This window comes from Thamnophis elegans, chromosome 4 (genome assembly GCF_009769535.1).
Source record: "Thamnophis elegans isolate rThaEle1 chromosome 4, rThaEle1.pri, whole genome shotgun sequence".
Taxonomy (NCBI): domain Eukaryota; kingdom Metazoa; phylum Chordata; class Lepidosauria; order Squamata; family Colubridae; genus Thamnophis; species Thamnophis elegans.
The window spans coordinates 116,348,231-116,372,387 of NC_045544.1; the positions used below are offsets into that span (position 1 = coordinate 116,348,231).

Below are 24,157 nucleotides of genomic sequence, written 5' to 3' on the forward strand. Positions count from 1 at the left end.
GGAGTCTGACAACCAATACAAGCTCAGGTTCAAAGCCCAGAGAGGGCATAAAACCAGAGACTTTCAGCATCTCTGCCCTTTTTCTTCTTCATCCAACATCTTGAAGCATGTGATCCCCCTTTTCTGTTCAGGAGCTCAAGCCATGTGGTCCTGTCCACCATTAAACCATCTTTCCAAGCAGCCTACATGTTTCAAGTGTCTCCCCCCTCCCTCCCGTCACTTAGAACTGAACCCAGAAGGATATTTCTTCCAACAATGATATGCTTCCTTTTCTCCAAGTTGGTTCCAGATGTTCATGGTGTGGGGAGAAATGAGAGACATTGACCCTTGCTTTGCCGGTACAGGTTCCTCAGAGCTTGATTTCATCTGCACCCACTTAACATCCACAGTACATGACACCACTGAATGAGGTCACTGGTATAGAGCTAGATAACATCAGATAAACCCAGACTGTCTAGGTATGTCAAGGAGTATGGATCCAGAACAGACTGAGAATCAAAGTTACCACGACTGAATAACTGTGAATGTTGAGGCCTCTTGGGTCTAGAAATTTTCTATCGTTGGTTCTGAATGGAGTTGTATACCCCATTGGCCTTACCATTCATTACACTAATAGATCTACTATACATTTTGAGGGTATTCCTAACCTCACAGTTCCTCTTGAAGGATAAATGGCAAACATGGCTTGGGGGATCTTCCCATAAATCCAACTCATGCATCAGCTACTCCAGTTCCTGGATCAGGAGGATGTCACTCACAATCCCTCATGTTTCAGTTCCATTGTCTGGATTCCCTCGTGCTGTATACTGAAGACAACTTTGAAACTACAGCTGGTCCAGAATGCAGCAGCATAATTAATTACAGTAGTATTTTCATATACCCACATAGCATTGCTACTTTGTGAGCTACACTGGCTCAGAATCCTCTTACACACAGTGCTGGTCAGAATCAGTAGGGAATGATCGCTAGGTTTTGGGTTTTTTAAAAAGAATTTTAATGTTTTGTTGCTGTTCTGTGATTTTGATTGCATTAATCATAATTACTATTGCTATTCCTAATAATTATGTTTCATAGTTCTGCTCATTTTAATCTCGTTTTAATCTAGATTTATTTTTATAATAATTTAACTATCGTATGCAGAGAATTCCTGTCATAGCATGGTAAAAAAGCACAACATAAACATTGAGAAACATTTTCGTTTCTGTAATTGAGAAATCTGACGTAAGATTTCCTTTCAACAAGGACTAGATTTCTTCTAAGGAGATTCATTTGTTTCTCAATTACGAAGAGTAGACCATAACATAAGCAAACAGAATGAGCCCACTCACACTCAATAAAACGCTTCAGGTTTCCATTTTGTCAGTAGGATTGATAATAAACTTTATTTTTGCAAAGCAATATCCACATCTTACAAACACAAAAAAATTAACCTAGGAGAAAATTTGCATTAACAAAGCACTGACCACCAGGCTCAGAGACAAATTAAATGCCATTTTAATTCTGCTGCTGAGAAGACTGTAACCTGCAGTAGGAGGCTAGGGGGAGGGAACTAACATTGGGAACCTTCATATACTGCAGGATTTCCCCAAAACTTGGCAACTTTAAGATGTGTGAATTTCAACTCCCAGAATGCCCTAGCCAGCCAAGCTGGGAATTCTGGGAACTGAAGTCTTTGCATCTTAAAATTGCCAAGGATGGGAAACCCTGATATACTGTTGGCCAGAGACCAACAGAAATGGCAGATTCTAAAAGAAAACAAAGAGAATCAAACTGATTCAAGTAATAAGCGAACATGAAAAAAGAAAAAAAGGCAAGATCAATATGATCCAAACAACCACTGCAATATTCCATTTGTACCCTCTTGCCTGGATTTTTTTTTCACTCAAACCTTAAAACCCATTGTAGCCCTCCACTGCCTGAGAATCATTCCTGAACCGTCAGTAGTTCCTATCTAGAATGGACCATAGAAGCAAAAAGTAGAAATATAGCATTGGTTTTTTTTCTCCTCAATTCCATAATCTATTTCCAAAGCTAGCACATTTAAAACCACTGGAAGGGAATTCTATTAAAAAACACAACGCCGTCTTTCTTTATTTCAGCCCATTCGCTATTCAACACTAGAATGTGGACATCTCCCCCCTCTTGGAAATATATCAAGATACCAAGCAAACAAATCAACTTAATAAGGAATCTTTTTTTTTAAACAAAAACAAGCAACATGTTATTTGATGGAGACATTTGAAAAGGACATCTACTGTGAGAATCATAGTAGCAGAAAGTGCAAAATTGCCAATGCGGGAAGATGCTGCTACCAAAGAAGAAAATGGAAAAGTCATTAAGGCAATTAGCAGTGTTTTCAAAGTAATGTAAAGATACAATATCCCATATTCCTTGAAAGAAGGAAGCTGACCAAAATTATGAATGCTAAGAGAGTCAGGATGGGGGGCTGAAAGAGTTGTAAGGAGTAAAACGTGTGCATGTCCAGAACTGAACAGAGTCTATCTGTTTTCCATAGCTCTGGACACTTTGTCACCTTTCTTCAACAAACAAATCTGCAGAAAAGTGCTTCAGGATGCATCAAGGCAACAGTTTGGCCCATCCAAAGAGACCCTTTTACATCATTAGAACCCCCCCCCCCAAAACCAAATTGTAGTTTTAGAGAGCAACAGCTGAATCTACTCATGTACATAGAAGCGTTTCATTTCCAAATGCTTTCCTACATTCAAATATCTGGACATTCAAATACTTTTGTGTTACATAACCTGGAAGATTCTAGTGAAGGCAAAACTTATTCATCGTTGACCTACCCCAACTATGTAATTTATTAGTGTATGCAACCCAACACAAAAAGGTTTCTCTGCAGACAATAGCCCCAGCTTGGGATCTAGCATGAACAACGGACAATCGGCCAACTCTGACTTAGAAAGTTTACTGCTGCTTCAAAAGAAAGAGAACGTGAATTGGAACACTGCCTTTTTGTTTTCTTCCAATCTAAAATTCTAAGCATCATTATCTTTCTTAACTAGTATTAAAATGTGATTGAATGCTGGTTGGTTGTGAATGTGGTTTTTTTTTTTAAACCTAGAAAAGTGGGCAACTTTTTGCAAGCAGGGTGAAAATGGGAAGAAAAAGCAACCCTCCCTCTCTCTTTCACACAGACATATACACACACACACACTCGCTTCAGTGGAACCATCAGTGACTTTGGAATTGTACTGTCATAGTAGAGATGTGCACTGTCTGGAACGCTGGATAGATCACTGGGAGAAATAAGGTGCTTTTGTTTTAGATACCCGCAAAGGCATCTATACTGTCCCAATGCAGTAAGACATCTTTCCGATCCTTCGGATGTAGAGTCACACAGACACAAAACATTCCAATGAAAACAGAAAAGGACTCCCAATAATCTTAGCTGCGCTGGCATAATCTGTTCCAAGGATACTCTTTATATAAATAACCATTACAGGCACTTTAAAAGTCTTTGGTTGGAATAATCCAACGTCTCATGATAAATCCATAACCAATCAGGACCCATTTCTGGGTTCAGCAGGCAATGATTGCAGACTTGGTCACTTTTGGAGGAAGGAGGCAATGGATCATGCTTCTGAGAAAGCAACCTGGAGTTGGGGGGGGGGGGGGAGAGAAAAGGAGACCATATGGTCAGATTTCAGCTATTAGTTGTATAAGGTCATAATAAGTCACTGTGTGATCTGAATTGAGAAAATGGTGTGAGAGAGAGATGACATATGGAATGCCTCTTAGATGGACTTTGACATATGGAGCCGCTATAAAGTTAAGTCAGATCTTGACCTGTCGAACTCCGTAACTATCTCTGCTGTCACCAGACAACACGGTTCCCTTGAATAGATGCATCCACATATACATACTCATCCACACATTCTGTACACCCCCATGATATATCCTATTCTACTTGTAGAGTGCCTTGCTGAAAGCTGTGGTTTAATTTTGCATTTAAATATACTCCTTTCAGGCAGCCAGAAGACGAAAAGAATGAACTGCACATCATATTCCCTAAGCCCCATATACCCTTGGAAACAAAGGGAACAACAGAATAGTGCTTCTTTTTCATGGTGTTCATAATTTGCCTCACCCATCACAGCAGACATTTTGTGTACAGAGCAGCTATTGGTTGATTCTGCCCCAACCAGAAATGTCCTCTGGAATTGCCTAGCAAAGATTCCTCAGATTTTCAGTCAAGGGTCTCATTTGGAAAGGCGAGGCAGGAGGTTTCAAATCCGCAGGATTAATCGATGCAGTTTACAGTTATGCTTCTAGGCAAGTCATGTTCTCTTAGCCTGCCTACATTGCAAGGTTGTGATGAAGTTAAAACAAGCACACATTTTGTAATTCACTTTGTTTTTTTTGATAGGGAAGAGCATAAAAATTGTATGATAGAAGCCAAAGGTATCTAAACAAGCTGAAGTGGATTCTGCATGACATGGAGGGAAAAAATTGAATTAGATGATCTTTAAGCTCCTTTCCAACTCTTGATTCGATACAGAATTCTATAATTCTGCATAAAACACAACCAAAATAAAATAGGCAAAGGTCAAAAAATGGAGAAGCCTCAAATAGCTTCCTTTAGATTTGGAAGACAAAATAGCTGTCAAGTCTGCTACTGGTCTCCCTATTTTTAAGAGGTTAATCTATTCCAGTATATCGAGAGGGTGGAGGTGCCAGTGCATTTCAGCCAATGCATGAATGCAACATTAGGGCATAGAGCTGTTTATGAATAATTCCAAGAATGACATTAGTTCCTAAGAAAACAGGGACTCCCTCCCTCAAGTTAGTTCCTCCACAAATAACTTCTGCGCTTACCTTTTCAGGACAGAACTCCGAGCTGCTTTGTCGCAATTTGATTGGTCTGCCTCTGATGACTGCGTAGCAGAACATGGTGATGACCATCACAAAAAGAAAGTAACTGGTATGCATTAAATGCAGATTAATTAGGGAGCGGTCATCCTGAATGGAGAAAGAGAAACAGCATTTCCTAAGGCTGTGTAGAGAAACTACATGCAACTGCCTCAGGAAAGTGCAAGGACATTGCTGAGGCAGAACAATTCGAAACAACCCCCTTGCCCTACATGTACATTATGGCAAGATCTGAACAATTGGCACAAGGGACAGAGCATGTGCATGTCTAAGGAGAACATATCCAAATCTTGCTTGCACAAACCCAGTCACAATTCACAGCAAAATGTAAAAAGAAAATCACTTACATCTGGAACAATAACCGTCAATTTGGGATTTAATGCATGATAGACTTTGCCAATAGCGCCCTTGTAACACCAGAAAGGGTTGTAGTCTTGGGCATATTTTGTGTTGGAGTCCCTTGCAGTTGTGACGATCTTGTACCAGAAGGTTGTGTTAATATAGGTTTCCGGAATACAGTGTGGTGGTTGACTGTGGAGCAACACATAATTTTGAGCTGTGTATCCAAGTCTCCACCATCTTTTCCCCCTGGGTCAACTATCCTCTTCCCATTGCTTTCTAGTTTGTAAGCGCATGCGATCCTGAAGTCGGAAGGCTCTCCCTTTTCCACCTTCCCCCCTCCTCCATTTAGCCCACTCCTGCAAAATATACCTAGCAGTATTTGGGGGAAATGGTGGTGAATAAACTAGGAACACATTATAAATTCTTCTTTAAAAATTTAAAAGCGGGAAAACTGCCTCTGTCTCTCTTAAAGTGGCAAACCTGAAGCCATGAAAAACTGCAGGGAGAAGCTTCCCTGGGAGGAATAAGCATTGGTTAGAGCCTTACACTGTGACTGGAAAAACCGAGGCAGCGGCTGTAACTGTCATGCAAGTCGTGAAGACAACTTGGTCACAGCGGCCATGGAGAGCACAGTCATCTGAATTCCAGGCCGTAGGTAAGGTGAATGTGATGTTGATTTCCTCATGAGCTTCTCTGCCTTTGGGAGTGGAGCGAGCGGAAGAAAGGGGGAAAGCATAGTATGTCAGTAAGAATTTAATTTTTTAATGTTTAAGTACAGGTAGTCCTCAACTTACAACCACAGCTGAGCCCAACGTTTCTGTTGCTAAGTGAGACTGTTGCTAAGTGAATTTTGCCCCATTTTATAACCTTTCTTTCCACAGTTGCTAAGTGAATCACTGTAGTTGTTAAGTTAGTAACACAGTTGTTAAGTGAATCTGGCTTCCCCATTGACTTTGCTTGTTAAGAGGGTCAAGAAAGACGATCACATGACCCCGGACACTGCAACCATCATAAATATGATTCAGTTGCCAAACATCCAACATTTGATCACATGACCGTGGTAGATACTACCACAGCCATAAATGTGAAAAATGGTCGCAAGTCACTTTTTTCAAGGGCCTCTGTTACTTTGAACGACCACTAAATGAATTGTTGTAAGTTGAGGACTACCTCAATTATTTAAAACGAGGAGAAAATTAAGGCTGCAAAGAACTGTCTATAAACTACTATGAAGTAGTTGATCCAACACCACCTCAGCAATTATGGAAGCCAGTTATAATGGATAAGATCATGGAAGTGGATGCCTATTGGAAAAACAAAAAAATGTATGCCGAACTGTTCAATAAAAGCTGTTCCTTTTTAAAAAAATCCTTTTCAGAAAGATGACTTCTAGTTAATAACATCCATTAAGAAATGCAGAAATGGATCTCTCTTCATTTGCTTTTAGCTGTTCCTACTTTCTCCAACGGGGCTTCGGGCCCTTAAATATGACATTTGAAATAAATGGTACCTGAAAGTCCAATTTGGTGACCAAAAATGGTAGAAGATAAGCCTGTGACATTCCGGGATATGCCACCAAAGGGTCTAAGGGGGTCCAGTGTTAAAGTGATGGCAACGGAAGTGTTGACAGGACCAGAATCTTCAAGCGTTTGTGGTGACGGCGTGGAAGGACGAGCTTGGCTGCTGGTCATAGCATTCTCTGGAGTTGTGGTGTCATTTATGAGGTGTTTTAATGTTTCATTCTCCGAAATGCAGAAATCCAGATCATTAAATCGCAGAAGAAAAGTGTTCCAGTCCTTAAACATAAAGAGATCTTTATCCTTATGTTGAATTACAGCCCTGACAAAGCCAGCATGTATGTTCTTATATTAACAAATAGCAAGGTTTATACAAGAGAGCTCAATCTCACCCAATAACGGCAATGATTTAAGAGATACAGTCGTAGTCAAGATGCCACACTTCTTGTTAAATGATAGTGGTTGGGGCACCTTGAAAGAGATTACAATTTGAAACAACTTGCCCCTTAATTAGTTATGGGGGAAAGTAATCTAGGAAAACGATACGTGGCCCAATGCTAAAACCATGAATTAAGATGCTATTAATCTGTGTCACAAAACAGAGGTATGCTTCCATTTTTACAATTTTAAATCTGAATTGCTAAGCAGTTTAAAATCAATTCAAGAATGGCACCAAAAAACAGATGGCCTTTACTTCTGAGACAAGATTGACTGGCCTCATTAAAATAATGTGCCAACTTAAACATTTTGAGTGCTCCTGTCTCAGCCCAAGATTGTCCATATACATCAGACACTCATAATGAGGAGTCCTCCTGATTATATATATCTAAGCCACTCATTTGACTTTTGACTTCTTGTGCCACCCTGAGCAGAACTCCCGTTCATTAAACTACAGAATGTGTTCCAGTCTAGCGATGCATTCCTTCCTGGAGGGTAGATATTCAGCTATAGACTCAATTTGTACTTTACCTCTGCCATTTCGGGAGACTTGATCTCTTTGATCTTAAAGAAATAACCCAGAGTCAGAAAGGCGATGGCCATTGCGCTGACACTGATCATAAACACCACAAGTGGTGGGCGGCTGCTGATGTAAACCCTGAGGTTCTCCAGAGGGTTTATGTTGAACATTATTCTGATCAGGCCCACCTGCAGAACAGCAAGAGCACAAACTGTAAAAAGCATCACGGAAAATAAGGCCATTGAGATCAATAAGATGCGAGAGACAATCTTCTGACATCTCCATTGCTGCAACGTTTGTTTCTGTTATTAAAGGCGAGGAAGGAAGTTGGGACTCTGGCAATCTGTGCCGAGATTGCTTTCAACTAGAAAAGAGGAAGTCTCCTGCCTTGCAAGCTGTTCAGTACAATTGGCAGCAGTGAGGGTGTCAGCTGAGTCACAATGGGCACACACTATTTTGTCTGTGTAGCCAGAATGGACTGGATCCTTGCTCTAGCCCAAAGCCAACTGGCTGGGTTCATATTTAGTTTAAAAAATATCTTTAGAATCCTCCCAAGGGGAATATTGTGGATACACCCACCCTCTTACCAGGGCTCTTCTAAGGGCATGACAGGCAGCTTGTTAGCTCACACTCAGCCAAGGAACAAATGCAACGCCACACACAAGCCTCCTTTATAGTTATGGAAATACACAGGCTCTTTCCCAATGTCCACATTCAGGACTCCATCATGCTTTAATCAAGGCAGAAACAAGTGGTTTTCACATAAAGCGAACCAAAGCATATGTTTTGTTTTAGATTTAACTCAACTGAGAAATAGGTCGTTTATTACTCTGCAGCATTAACATTCTGCCCTACCTTCCTAGAGCTCAGCACTGGTATTTTTTTAAATCTGAAAACTAACATCTATCCTGGTTAAAATACTCTGATGAACTCAAGCAACAACAAAGTCAAACACGGATCTGAAATGTCATTGCCCGCTTCCAAATCATGCAGCTCCCAACAGTGCCTGTCTCTCCTGAAATATGACTGAAAAAACGAAAGTTTTGTATTTATTTTCAGAAAAGGCACAATATCTGTGCCTGGCCCTCTTCCAGTTTTGTCTCAGAACTCAGCAAAGCAAGCAAAGGCGCCCAAGTCTTCTTAGGCTTTTATTATCAACTCAGTGGTTCATGATGACTGATGTAAAAGATAGGATTGATGAGAACTCCTGGCCTGGAGAGAAGTTTCATTCACAAGCCAAAGAGAGAAAAGTGTATTTAAATGTTTAATATGCTAAGAATAATTTCCATAGCTCTTAAGGTATTTCATTTTCCCTTTTTCAAAATCCATGCTTTGTTTTTGCTGTCCGTCTTATAATTTCAGATAACTTCCATTGCAATGTAGTTATTTGTTGCCAGCATAAATTATTTAAACACACAGATATTAAAAAGAAACAGACAACACCCCCCCCCCAAAAAAAGGAATACTACCCAAGACAATTTTTGCTTTCAGAAGATACAGCACCTTCCTCCTCAAACAAAAAAGTTAAAACACATGACTTTCAAAATGTTACATCTAAGCAAGAGCTGCACCAAAGAATTCTGGTTTTAGCAGCATTTTTCCCGCCTAAAATTTCAAAAGGCAACAAAGAAGCCTTAAGGGAGAAGGTGTCACATAATCTGAGGCAATTTCCTGAAAGTGAGAGCTATTGTCTGCCTCAGTAGGTATTATGTTCCCTTTCATCAGACATCCTCAGAGACTGCAATGCCTGCTGTCCAAAACACCTAAGCAAATTCTGCCCCGAACAGAGGGTTGGACTAGATGACCTCTGATATATGTTGCCATTCTAAGATTATACGAACGACTCGTGGAAGAAATATGGATCAAATGATGACATAACACATTTCCATATGTTTGATGGTTTTCTTGCTTGACTTTAAGTCAAAAATATGCATAAACACATTTTTTTTTAAAATAAAAACACTAATGAAAAGATTATAAGAATTATACTTTAGCAATTGCACATTAAGGCTGAGTAACTGAGTAAGAAGCCCAATGTTAATACCAAGGCCTGTCTTCACTTATGCAATTTTCTGTTTTCTTTTTCCACCTTTTCCCTTTTCATTCTCCTACCCATTTGTCCCAAAGGTGCTTTTTTCAAGAGACAACTGAACATTTTGGATTTTTTTTAAAATCTTTGAAATTATTTCACTTCTCATCCAAGAAGATTCTTCAGCTCTCCTACCCATTTCAAAACCTAAACCAGCCCTTTCCTGGCACAGCTAACGTACCTTTCCAGGTAACAAAGCTACTTGCCTGGGCTATGTGGAAACTCCTCCCTCAGGGTCTGCAGCTTTCACACCCTGCAGGAAATACCTTGTGTTCTCTGGCTGTCAATGTCAATCATTAGCTAAAGGCAAACATGTCATTGAGACTCAAATCTAGCCAAGCAGGAAAGATTAGTTGAAGAGGGTGTCATCTGTCATCTAGAACAGTGGTCTCCAACCTTGGCAACTTTAAGACTTGTGGACTTCAACTCCCAGAGTTCCTCAGCCAGCTTTGCTGGCTGAGGAACTCTGGGAGTTGAAGTCCACAGGTCTTAAAGTTACCAAGGTTGGAGACCACTGATCTAGAACACGTCCTGGGACTTGGATGATGGCCAGGTCTTTGCTTGCCATGTGATTTTTTATTATATCTTTGGCCTACCTTTCTGGAAAGAAAACCCCATCCTCTGCTCTCTGGAATGACATTCCCCCCCACCCCATCCGACCCTCCACTTCAAGCATTTCAGGCTCTGTTTACCAGGCCTGGGTTTAGGCGTCATCAATGATTTGGATGAGGGAATAAATGGGGAACTCATCAAATCTTCAGATGACACTAAGCTCACAGGAATACTCCAGAAGACAGGCTTAAGATACAGAAGGATCTTGACACACTTGAACATTGGACACTATCTAATAAAATGAAATTCAATGGTGAAAAAAGTAAGGTTCTACATTTAGGCAAGAAGAACGAAATGCACAGGTACAGTATAGGTGGTACCTTGCTCAATAGTAGTAATTGTGAAAGGGATCTTGGGAGTCCTCGTGGACAACCATTTAAATATGAGCCAGCAGTATGCAGCAGCTGCCAAAAAAGCCAACACAGTTCTAGGCTACATAAAAAGAGGGATAGAATCAAGATCACGTGAAATGTTAATACCACTTTATAATGTCTTGGTAAGGGCATACTTGGAATACTGCATTCAGTTTTGATCACCACGATGTAGAAAAGATGTGGAGACTCTAGAAAGAGTGCAGAGAAGAGAAACAAAGATGATGAGGGGACTGGAGGCTAAAACATATGAAGAACGGTTGCAGGAACTGGGTATGTCTAGTTTAATGAAAAGAAGGACTAGGGGAGACATGATAGCAGTGTTCCAATATCTCAGGGGTTGCCACAAAGAAAAGGGAGTCAAACTATTTTCCAAGGCACCTGAGGGTAGAACAAGAAGCAATGGATGTAAATTAATCAAGGAGAGAAGCAACTTAGAACTGAGGAGAAATTTCCTGACAGTTACAACAATTAATCAGTGGAACAGCTTGCCTCCAGAAGTTGTGAATGCCCCAACACTGGAAGTCTTTAAGAAGATGTTGGATAACCATTTGTCTGGTTATCCAACATCATCTTAAAAGTGGTGTAGTGTTTCCTGCCTAGGCAGGGGGTTGGACTAGAAGACCTCCAAGGTCCCTTCCAACTCTGCTATTGTATTGTATTGTATTATACGCTACGGTAGCAGAGACCCCATCAACTTTTTTGAATTTTATGTGGTTTTGTCAAAGCAGCCATGTTTCTTTAAAATAGCTTTAAATATTGTAAAAAGCCCAGTCTTTTTTGGGGAATCACACAGCCTCAACATTCAATCACCCAACAAGTTCATGACAGTTAAAAGCAAAACAAATATTCAAATAAAACAGACTCAAAACAATGGCAAGATGTTAACAAATGGCAGCGGTGGCGGGGGGATTAGAACTCCATTTTAACTATAGATCATTAAATAAATATTTTCTGAAAGAGAGGTATTTGTGCTTCAAAGAAAGACCATTAAGGAAGTAGCAAAGTGAACTTCAAAGTATAAATCCTGCAGAGTTCTAGCATAGCCACTAAAAAGTCCCTTTTCTCTTTCATTTCAGTCAATAATTTTAAAAAAAAATTGGGACAAAGAATTATAAGAGCGGAATGATTGGAAATGACCTTGCAGTACATCCACTTTCTGAACTGTTAGGAATCAGGTCTTACTTAATGTCACATTGGAATAACTTTATCATCCAAAAAGTGAGCCTGGTTGGTATAGGCCCATGATGGCGAACCTATGGCACACGTGCCACAGGTGGCATGCAGAGCCCTCTCTGCTGGCACGCACACCGTTGCCCCAAGTCAGATCTCCATGGTGTTTCTTTCGTGAGAAACAGAAGCTCATGAAAGAAGCAGAAACTCATGAAAGAAACCAGCACGCTGCGGTGTTGGGATGCCCTGCCTCCTGCTGGCCATTGGGTCTCTGCTGCGCATGCGTGTATGTCTGTGCATGTGCAAATTGATGTGCATGAACCTTTCAGTTTGGGCATGCGCGTGTGTGCAGTTTGGGAACTTGGTGTCTAAAAGGTTCGCCATCACTAGTATAGGCTTAGCACACCAAGCTAAAAACCAGGAGGCTGTGAATTCTAGTCCTATTTTAGGCATAAAATCAGCAGGGCAGCTTTGGGCCAGTAACTGTCTCTCAGCCCAATGCACCACACGGGGTTTTTGTGGAGGAAATAGGAGAAGGAAGGAATATTAGTTATGTTCGTTGCCTTGAGTTGTTTATAAAAAATAATAAAGGTGCGATATCAACAAATGTAAATAAACAAATTAAAAATTAAGTCAATTGATTGGCTTTGGGCCACTTTCTCTTAGCTCTCGGAGGGAGGCAACTGAAAACCACTTCCAAAAATCTTGCCAAGAAAACTGCAGGAACAAACCTGGGCAGTCAACAAAAGTCAATAATGACTTGAAAGCTAAAAGAGAGAGAGAAAACAATTCATCATGCTTTTCAGCTGTCTCCTTTTCTATGTCACTCTTGATGTCTGCTTTTGCCTAGCTGCATCTTCGGCCCACATAATATATTTCAAGTCAGCAGCTGAAGTCTCCCAGAATTAAAGGATAAATTGGATTTGCAGAAAGCATTCTCAGGCGAATCTCTCCTGCCCTAAGGCCAGATGAGCCTTCTGTGGAAATATACAATTTTGAAAGCACAAGCACCCATAGTGCCCACTGACAATGAACACTGTAGAGGAGTGTACCAAAATCCTGGCTATTTTAGTGCTGTTTGCAGATATTTTAATAGCATACACAATAAACACTAAACCAGTTCCCCCAATGTGAAATTCAGTGTAAATTTCAAAGCATCTGCCACAATATGTCACATAAACAGATTAATTAATTCTAGATACATGCATCTACAATTTATTAATCTGCTTATGTGACATGTTGTGACAGATGCTTTGAAATTTACATTGAGTAGTTATGGACAGTCTGCAAAATGAAGAAAACCTTACAGAATTTTTCCATCAGTTATTATCCTTTGCATGCTAAGATAAATTAACTTCTCAAACATATGCAAACACGCTATTACACACTGTCCAAACCAGCTTGTTGAACAAGCAGCTAAGTAGTTCAAGGAAGTGAAGTAGTGTAAAATAGTGTTTCTTGTTCCCAAAGCAATACTCCAAGCTGGTCATCCACATCACCTGTACATATTAGGAAGCTTTATGAGAAAAGAGACACAGAGATCACCAGTGAACAGATGACAATGCTAAACCTCATTTCTCCCAGGATATATCCAACAAGATGAGTTTTTTCCCTCAGGAAATGCCAATATTTGCCATTGGAGGTGGGATTTTTGCCTCCCACCCCCAATTTCGCAAAGACTCTGTATTAAAGCAATTTAGACAGAAGCTATATGAACTATATTAAGTAACATTACTGAGGTAGAGTTAGAAATTAACCAATATTCACATTTTCTCTGTGCTATCTAGTCTTTTCTTCCAACACCCTACAGGTAATCCTCGATTACCAACCACAACTGAAGCAAAAGTTTCCATGCTGAGTAAATTGCTTGTTATGTGAGTCGTGCCTGATTTTACAAGCTTTTTTGTCATGGATGTTAAATGAATCACTGCTGCTGTTAAGTGATTCATATGGTTGTTAAGCGAATATGGCTTCTCCATTAATTTTGCTTGTCCGAAGCTGACTAGGGAAGTCTCAAAAGAGGATCACACAACCCCAGAATGCTACAACCATTGTGAATACCTGTTGTTTCTCAAGGGCCTGAAATCTGATCATTGACTATAGGAATGCTGCAATGGTCGTAAGTGCGAGAACCAGCTGTAAGTCCCTTTTTCAGTGCCACTGGTAACTTCAAAAAGTTGCTAAACAAATGGTTGTACGTTTATATATAATGGCTATGTAAATGTTTTAAATAAATAAAATTCAAAGGAGTCGGTACACAGACTAGATGGTACTGAGGAAAACGATATTTGGATCCTAAATCTTCTGGGCAACTATTTACCTTAAATTGGATTCACTCACAACTCACAGAAAGTCACTACAGGCTATCAATATAGTTATTTAGTAATCCTAGTAGCAATTGAAAAGAGATGTTAATGTATCAACTCCATTAACATTCTCTAGACTGTCTTCTTGGACAACCTAACACTGAGTATACAGTATTGAAGTAATCCAATCATACCGGTAAGTCTATTAGGGCATAGATGACTGAATTTAAGCTATCCTGATCCAGACAGAATTATAGCTGGCATACCAGAGGCATTAAGCATGGACTGCAATGAAAGACAAAACCCAAATGATATACCTGCTCCTTTACAGAAGGGTTTCAGAAAGTGTAAGGTGTGCTTCCCTAGGGGAGGGACAGGCAATCCAGGGGAGGTTTGAAGAACCTTTTAGCTGCATAGTTACAATAAATCCACCTCTCCCAAACCTTCATTGTATTGCTTTTATTGTTCATTTGAGTTCATGATAATGTTTGGGATTTAGGGGAAATGTGCACATGAAGGTTACACTGAAGGGAGGGGCAATGGCAACAAGTTTAGGAATCCCTGCTTTAGAGGAAATTCTGCTTCCTCCAGAATAAATGGCCTACTTAACTCTCAGGCCTAAAAACCATCTATTGTATTTATAATCTCTACACTAAGCAATATTGGTAGGGATATGCTCTTTTCATCCCTCTGGTGAGCGCAACTGTAGCACTGCAAATTCCACCCCACTGCACTACAAGCTCATGACACACATATAAAAGGGATGAGGTTTGCACCACAATTACACAATACTGCCTTCATTAATCTGCTCTACCCACAGACACTGCTGTCTGTATGTTAACTGATCTGTGTGCTGCAGCTCCCAAAAAAGCCAATGCAGTCCTAGGCTGCATTAACAGAGGGTTAGAATCAAGATCACGTGTTAGTACTGCTTTAAGACCATACTTAGAATATTGCATCCAGTTTTGGTCACTATGATATAAAAAAGATGTTGAGATTCTAGAAAGAGTGCAGAGGACAGCAACAAGGATGATTAACAGAATTACAGAGTTGGAAGGGGCCTTGGAGATCTTCTAGGCCAACACTCTATTCAGGCAGAAAACCCTATACCAGTGATGGCGAATCTGTGGCACGCGGAGCCATTTGTCAGGGCACGCGAGGCGCTGCCCTGTCAGCTAGCCAGCGTGCATGCACGCTGGCCAGCTGAGTTAAGCCTTTTTTAAAGCCATTTTTTGCCCTCCCAAGGCTCCAGAGGATTTATGACCCTGGGGAGGGCAAAAACAGCCTGGAGGCCCTCTGGAGGCTTCATTTGCTTCCCTGAAGCCTCCGGAGCGTAAAATAACGGCCCTACGGGCAAACCGGAAGTTAAGGAATGGACTTCCGGTTTGCTCAGAGGGTCGTTCTGACTGCTCCAAAGGCTTCAGGGAAGCCTCCTGAAGGTCCCTGAAGGCTTCAGAGCGCTTAAAATGACCCTACAAGCAAACTGGAAGTGACTTCTGGTTTGCTCAGAGGGTCATTTTGACTGCTCCAGAGGCTTCAGGGAAGCCTCCGAAGGACTTCTGGGGGTGGGGTGGGGGGCAGGGAGGCTGTTTTTGCCTTCCCCAGGCTCCTATAAAGCCTCTGGAGCCTGGGAGGGCAAAAAAGGCATGCAAAAAATGGGGGGAGCACTGGGGGGGGGGGTGTTGCACATTGCATTATGGGTGCAGCACGCCCGCACACGACCCCCCCTGCGCTCCCCCCACTTATGGCACGCGAGCCAAAAAAGGTTCGCCATCGCTGCCCTATAGCATTTCAGACAAATGCTGTCTAATCTTTTCTTAAAAACTTCCAATGTTGTATCATCCAAAACTTCTGGAGGAAAGTTGTTCCACTGATTGTTTTAATTATCAAGAAGTTAGGGGACTGGATTAGGAAACTGGAGGCTAAAATATATAAAAAACAGTTGCAGGAATTGGGTATGTCTAGTTCAGGATTTCTCAACCAGGAATGCTCGCACACCCTGGGGGTGTGAGACAATATTCCAGGGGATGCGAAGACTTGGGGTTAGATATTTCAAAATTATAGTGTTTATGCATAAGTATCTGCCTATAATTATTTACTTTTGTAAAGGGTGGCAGAATATATCAGAAACGTTCTAGGAGTGCAGGGTATAGAAAAGGTTGCGAACCCCTGGCTTAGTTTAAAGAAAAGGACTAGGGATGGCATGATAGCAATGTTCCACTGACTAAGGGACTGCCACAAAGAGGGGGGTCAGGCTATTCCCGTGATGGCAAAGCTATGGCACACATGCCAGAGGTGGCACACAAAGCCCTTTCTGCTGACACGCGTGCCATCGCCCCAGGTGAAATCTCCATGGCGTTTCTTTCGTGAGCTTCTGTTTCCCTGCAAATGACGAAACAGAAGCTCAGGAAAGAAAAAGATCTTACCTCTTGCCCGCTGCCAGTGTTGGGATGCCCCCCTCCTGCCGACCAGCTGGACTTCAGGTCTTTGCTGCACATGTGTGCATGTCCGTGTGCAAGTCCACGCATGTGTGCTCTGCATGCATGTACACACATGCATGCTCATGTGCACATGTCTGCATATGCTCGCATTTGTGTGCGCGTGCACATCTTTCAATTTCGGCATGCACGTGCATGCAATTTGAGCACTCAAATGTTTAAAAGGTTTGCCATCACTGGCCTATTGTCCAAAGCACCTGAAGAACAAAAAGCAATAAATAGAAACATATCAAGGAGAGAAGCAACCTAGAACTAAGGAGAAATTTCCTGAAAGAACAATTGGAACAGTGAAACGATTTGCCTTCAAAAGTTGTGGGTGGTCCAACACTGGGGGATTTTAAGAGAAGATTGAACAACCATTTATCTGAAATGGTATAGCGTCTCCTACTTGAGCAGGGGGTTGAAATAGAAGACCTCCAAGGTTCCTTCCAACTCTGTTATTCTCTTAGTGATATTCAAATTCACTTTGTCATGTCTATGCAACTTTCAAGAACCCACAATCTCATTTGAGAGACAGAATTTAATCACATCAACGTAATGATGCCATACCGATATTGGACATAGGAACAGAATCTAACCCCCGCTTCCACCACAACACAAGCATCAAAGATTCAAATAGATATTCCACTGCCCCTCTCTGATGCAATCCTACAGGTAGAAATGAAACATGAGACATTAGCTGAGTTCACATTACACACACACTCCAGGCAAACAGCCATGGACTACATAATGTAATTTTTTTAATCTTTTGCACAAATACTAAACTGTAAATTCAATATACAAGCAAGGGTTACACAATATGACCAGCAGCCATAATAAAATGAGTCAGGTAGGTTGATTGTTGCATAAAAGATAAGCTGGCAGGCAGGCAGTTTAGTATTATTGCATCTGAAAAAAGTCAACGAATGAGGGGTCCTTGGTGCTCTCTGAGGTTGGTTGGTTTTTTTGGGAGACGTTTCATTGCCCAAATTAGTCAACATGATCAATGCTAGTTAAGGGGTGGGGTTTGCTGCCAGTTTATATTATAGTGGCTTGTTCTGTCAGTGTTGGTGGGGCTGGTCTTGAAAGTTCTTTGTTTGGACTGTTTACTGTTAGCTTGTTTGACAGTTCCTTGATTGGGGTATTGCTTACTTCTTGACTGTTGGTCAGATGTTAATTTTGGAGTTAATCTATGCTTATCTAAGGCATTGATTGCTGGTGGGGAGGTGTTTAGGGTCTTTTTGTTCTCTTTGTGGTTTGTTGATTGTCTCCTGCATAATATGTAGTCATTGTTAATGTCTATGTGTTTATTGATGGCTAATTTTCAGAGTGCCAGGCTTCTAGAAATCCTCTAGTGATTTTACTAGGCTTGGTCTAGGATGGTCACAGTTTCTCAGTTGAAACTATGATTAATTCTGTCCACGTGTCTGAAATTAACGAGTTTTATCGTATCTTCTGACTACTAGCTGATGTTCATGGATGCATTCTGCCAATCTTCTGCCTCTTTGTCCTATGTCGTAGCTGTTGCAGTCATTACATTGCATTACATTGCATTGTAGATGACTCATTTTTTTCTTCTGGGGTTGCTTTGGTTTACCTAGGATGTTTTGGAGGGCTTTACCTGGCTTGTGTTACACTGATTCCAGGTGGCTGTACTGTCTGTTGGTGGTTTCTGAGATGTTTTTGATGTATCCTAGCGTTTTTCTTTTTACTCCTTGTGTTGGTTGTGCTATATTGAGTTGAGTGATCAGACACGTTTTGATGAAGTTTCCTGGATATCCATTTTATTGGAAGATGTTGCATAGATGCTCTTTTTCCTTTTTCTGCTGTTCTGCTTGCTACATCTAAATACTCGTCTAAATACTTACCGTGGCTTTTCTTGTGGGAGTCTGGGTTACTGCTTTGATATTGGAGCACTTGATTGGTGTGGGTGGCTTTTCAGTACACCTGTATTTCTATTTCTCATACATCAAAAAACATTTCAGAAACCATCCATAGACTACCAATAGATTAACTCCAAGATTAACATTAGACTGACGATCAAGAAGTAAACAATACTCCAATCAAGGAACTGCCAAACAAGCTAACAGTAAACAGCCAAACCAAAGAAACTCCCACCACTCCCACTGAAGATGGACAGGGCAAGCCACTAAAAAATAAACTGAGAGCAAACTCTAACACCCCTTACTGCACTGATGATGTTAGCTAGCTTGTCTAATGAAACGTCTGCAAGAAAACAACTAAGTTAGAGAGCAGTAATGACCCCTCATTTCAATCCTGAACTACAAATATTCTCCTTTACTGGTACTACATATGGATGACAAATGCTTCAGAAAGCATGCAAAAGGAGGAAAAACACCTGCAGGTACACTTCTACCAAGGAACAATTTTCCTTCCTACATGAATGCCTGACAGCATGCCCAATCTATCGGTGTGAGATACAAACCTCCAATTAACTCTACAGCTGGATGGAAAATAGCCCAAGAAAGTGGGTGAAAATGATACGGCTCTTGATCACAGATGTACACCTGTGATTAAACAAATATCAGCACACCATAGCAAACACAAGGAATAGCTGGAACTAACCATCACACCAGAGCACATGGAGAGGCACCCCCATCATGATTGCTTCTCACAGACATGCCGGAAAAAGAAAAACCAAACTCCTCAAACGCAATCAAAGAGGCACCAGAGTTTGAACGTGTGGTCAACATGTCCAGCCGTCCACTATCTATTGCAGAATGCAATATTCTACAGAAAAGTCTCAACTATAACACAGATAATGTCAATTACCTGGATTTCTGTGAAGCATTACAATTATTGAACTTCCCACAGAGGGTCCAAGAAAACATCGACAAACCATTATACCACAGAGCAGAAGAAGATGATAACAAAACCAACTCACAGCAGAGGATAGAGCAGCCCTCAGAAACCAGACTATCATCCTCCTACCAGCAGACAAAGGCAGAACTATAGATATACATAAATATTGCGACAGAGTATAATACACACCAAAAGCAAAACAATTACATGCCAGTGAACAATAACACAATACAGAAACTAGACAACTAGATCGAGAAAACTCTCAGTGACCACATCAAGAAAGGCCAAATTACCAAAGCAGAACAGTGGTGCATGAGAAGCAGTGAAGTCATCCTCCTACACTTCTAAGGACGCCCCAAAATACACAAGCCTGACATACCTCTCTATTCAATTATATCATTACCATGGATCCTGCTACATCACAAAATAATTAACAAAAAAGCTTGGGCATCTCACAAAAGAAAAGAAACAATCAACTCCCTACTACAGTGCCTTCAACCAATCAAAAATGTGACTATAGATGAGGACAAAATCCTGGTCTCATTTGATGTCACAGCCCTTTTCATATCCGTAGACCCAGACTTAACCAAACACATGAAGATTGAATTCGATTATGGATTTCATAAACCTCTGCCTAACTACATACTTCCAGTTTGATGGACAAACTTATCAACTAATTGAAAATATATCTTTGGGATTACCACTTTCAGAACTTATTGTGAAAGTGATATACATCTGCAAATGATAGCACTCCCACAAATACAATCCAAAATACGGATTAGATATGTCAACAACACCTACATCATAATTTTAAAAGGAGCAATTAGAGAACACCCACAAAACCAATCAACAACATCTTCAAAGGAATCTACTTTATCAGAGAAGAAGAAAACAACTCACTATCCTTCCTGGATATCCTTATCAGTAGAGACCACAATGACAATCTAAAAACACCAGTGTACCAAAAAACCACCCACACCAATCAAATATTCTCCTTTATTGGTATCAAACCTAGCAATGATTGCTTAACAAGAGAGCCTCTTCAATTTTTCTGAATCCAAATTCAGAAAATACCCAATAACCAGGGTGAGTTTATATAAACATCTCAGAATACCAAACTCTCACATCCTTTCCTCCCCTTCTTGGACATGGAACCTTGCAAACTTTCCTTCACTCCTAACAAACCAACTAATCAAATCTATTTACTGATCTCTCTAGATGCTAAGTTCTCTCAGTCCCTACGTACTTCTTCACATCCACTGAAGTTACAGAAAAATAAAACAAACCTATTTAGGCCACCCATAAATGCAATCAGTTTTCCAAGACCAAGTTAGCATTACAGGTAGTCCTTGACTTAAGACCACAATGGCACCCAAAATTTCTGTTAAGTGAGACATTTGTTAAGTGAGTTTTGCCCCATTTTACGACCTTTTGTGCCACAGTTAAGTGTTAAGTGAATCACTGCAGTTGTTAAGTTAGTCACCTGGTTTCCCCATTGACTTTGCTTGTCAGGACGTTGCAAAATGTGATCACATGACACATCACACAGCTATGGTCATAAGTATGAACCAGCTGCCAAGCATCCAAATTTTGATAACATGATCATGGGGATGCTGCAAAGGTCGCAACTGTGAAAAACAGTCATAAGTAACTTTTTCAGTGCCATTGTATTGGTCACTAAATGAACTGTTGTAAGTCCAAGGCTATCTGTACTTGGGGTAGAAGCAGTTAGGTGTAGTGGTTTGGGTGCTGTCATATAAAGCAGGAGATTGTGAGCGTTTCAGTCTCATCTTAGGTATGAAAAACCAGCTGGGTGACTTTGGGCCAGCCACTCTCTCTCAATCCAATCCTCACAAGGGGGAAGAGGGTGGGGTTGTGGGGAAAATAAGAAGAGGAAAGAGTATTATCTATGTTTGCCATCTTGACAACGTACAATATACAGAAGGTAGAATAGACATCTAATAAATAATCAAACCCAAATCTTTGGTCCTAGAAAGATTTTGACCTCCCTTCTGGCTGGCCCATTGCCCATGAAAAGAAGAAGCAAAGCAATTACCAAACCCAAGTCTTCTGTTGCAGAAAGATTTTCATCTCAAGTCTGGCTGGCCCAACGCCTACAGGGGGAAAACAACCTAAGCCTGCAGCAACATTTGAAGAAGCTCTGGAGAAGCCGGGAAACCAATTCCTCCTCCTCCTCCGTTCTTGAGGCAGGGCTCCTGCGAGGATCGCTTCGATTCCAGGCCTGAGGCTGCAAAAGAAAGAGAGAGAGAGAAAGAGAGAGAGAGGAGGTTGCAGGAAAAGATAAAAGACCAGGAAAGACCCGAATAGGAAACAGGCGACATTGGCCACCCCCAAACCTCCTGCACCCCCAGTCCCTTGGGAGGCCAGGATGGGAGGATCTGCAGCAAAACGGACGAAAGGAAGCCCCCTTCCGTATCAGGGGGGATCATGTGCCTCGCCCCCGCCCCCTTCGGGGGGCATCACGAGTGGAGCAGCCAAGCCGCCTTCGCCTCTCCCTCCCTGGCCAAGAGAGCGCCATGCCCCTGAATCCCTTCCCCCAGAGTGCCCTTTCCCCTCTATGATCACCGGATCGAGCCTTCCTTGGGGCTCGGCAGGTTTCTGCTCCCTGCCTTACCTGCGGCCGAGCTCAGCGCGGAGGCCGCCGCATCCCTTGATGATCCTTGCCGTCTGTTCGCCCTAATGTAGCGGAAACGCCGCGAGGCCTGCCAGCAGTCCTGCCTACAGGGAAGCAACGACGGCAGCGCCGCGGGGACAAAATTCGTCCACCCACCTCACGCGCCTGGCAACTCAGCTCGCCCCGCCCTCCCTCCCTTTCCTTCTCGGGAACGGGATCAGAGCCTTGACGTCATCAGCCTTTGGGGAAGTTGCGCGCGCCTTCTCAAAGTTCTCCGCTCCGCAACGTTTTATGCTGCCGAGAGTCTCTAGCCAAAACAATAGGCGCCGAGTGTCCGAGTCACAACCTAGTACAGGTTGTCCTTAGTGACCGTTCGAAGTTACAACGGCATCGAAAAAAAAAGTGACTTATGGCCATTTTTCATGCTTGTGACGATGGCAGCAGCCCCGAGGTCACGTGATTTACATTTGGCTGCTTGACAGCTGGGTCAGATTTATGACAGTTCCCTGTGATCTCCTTTTGCGGACTTCTGACAAGCAAAGACGATGGAGAAGCCAGATTCACTTAACAACCGTGTTATTAATTTAACAACTTCAGTGATTCACTTAACAAATGTGGCAAGAAAAGTTGTAAAATGGGACTAAACTCACTTAGGGAATATCTCACTTGACAATATAAATTTTTGGCTCAATTGTGGTTGTAAGTTAGGACTACCTGTAAATCTGTCCAGGATGGGTTCAGTTTGTCTCAGTCCTTGGAAATGTTTAGATATGATTTATAGCAATAGCACTTAGGCTTATATACTGCTTCACAGTACTTTTATGGCCCTCTCTAAACGGTTTACAGAGTCAGCCAGAGATGGGTTGCTCCCGGTTTGGCCCAGATGGGGCGAACCGGTAATGGTGGCGGTGGGAGGCTCCGCCCACCCACATGGACACTTCTGCGCATGGACAGAAGCATCACGCATGAACACGAGCAAACCTGTCGTGCCAGGATTTGCAACCCACCTCTGGAGTCAGTATATTCCCCCCAACAATCTGGTTCCTCATTTTATTGACCTCGGAAGGATGGAAGGCTGAGTCAACTTTGAGCTGGTGAGACTCAAACTGCAGGCAGCCAGCAGTCAGCAGAAGTAGCCTGGCATACTGCATTCTAACCACTGCGCCACCAGGGCTTTTATAATCATGCAAATCAACCGTGAACAATGTCTTGTGGTGAAACTCAAAGGTGCTTTTTCAAGAGGCAACTGGACTTCCTGTTTTTTCTTTGAAGATGTTTCGCTTCTCATCCAAGAAACTTCTTCAGCTTTGAAGAATGGTGGGGAATGGAAGGATTTGCACTATTTAGGTGATCCTGAGGACACAGATAAACCTCCAAGTGGCTTCAACGACTCTAAAAGAATGTCTGCAAGGAGCATAAATTCTTCCATTCTCCACAATCCAGTCATTGGATGGTGGGTGGGTAGAATGCAACATTCTAACAATAATCAACAACCTCTCAAATCATGGAAAAATGGAGAAACATAAGTGTAGACCCACATTATAAGGCCAGGCGCAAGTTAATGTAAAAAAATGTAGGCAAGAGAAATAAATAAATGATAAGGTTAAGGCAGTAAAACCGCAAATTACTGTAAGCATAACCTGCCATTGTGTGATACCTACAGTTAACCACATGGAACATGAAGTACAGGAGCACATAAAGTTACAAAGAAGTATGGTAAATGTACATGCTTAATCAAAACCATTTTGCCTGCATTAAAAACTGATCGAGGACTTTCAGAAATACAATACAATACAATACAATAACAGAGTTGGAAGGGACCTTGGAGGTCTTCTAGTCCAACCCCCTGTCCAGACAGAAAACGCTATACCATTCCAGACAAATGGTTATCCAACATCTTCTTAAAGACTTCCAGTGTTGGGGCATTCACAACTTCTGGATGCAAGCTGTTCCACTGATTA

The 24,157-nt window shown here is 41.6% G+C and overlaps 1 protein-coding gene across 1 annotated transcript; it reads right to left on the reverse strand.

Annotated features, from left to right (window-relative positions):
- Positions 1–1,886: 1,886 nt before the first annotated feature.
- On the reverse strand, positions 1,887–22,359 carry TMEM248 (transmembrane protein 248). The gene is made up of 8 exons (XM_032216166.1): positions 22,197–22,359; positions 21,618–21,809; positions 7,722–7,898; positions 6,746–7,031; positions 5,782–5,932; positions 5,241–5,424; positions 4,840–4,983; positions 1,887–3,617 (listed from the first exon to the last, which is right to left on the reverse strand). Exons 3-8 carry the CDS (start codon positions 7,878–7,880, stop codon positions 3,597–3,599), a joined length of 945 nt encoding a protein of 314 aa, XP_032072057.1. The 5' UTR covers positions 7,881–7,898; positions 21,618–21,809; positions 22,197–22,359; the 3' UTR covers positions 1,887–3,596.
- Positions 22,360–24,157: the final 1,798 nt, after the last annotated feature.

What these genes read in the sequence shown, in the direction of transcription:
- TMEM248 (XM_032216166.1), bottom strand. Translation starts at nt 7,880, where the DNA reads ATGTTCAACATAAACCCTCTGGAGAACCTCAGGGTTTACATCAGCAGC. An exon ending in TCACCAAATTGGACTTTCAG is followed by an intron (nt 5,933 to 6,745) that starts GTACCATTTATT and finishes CCACTCCCAAAG; the next exon opens with GCAGAGAAGCTCATGAGGAA. An exon ending in TCGGTTTTTCCAGTCACAGT is followed by an intron (nt 5,425 to 5,781) that starts GTAAGGCTCTAA and finishes GTTGCTCCACAG; the next exon opens with TCAACCACCACACTGTATTC.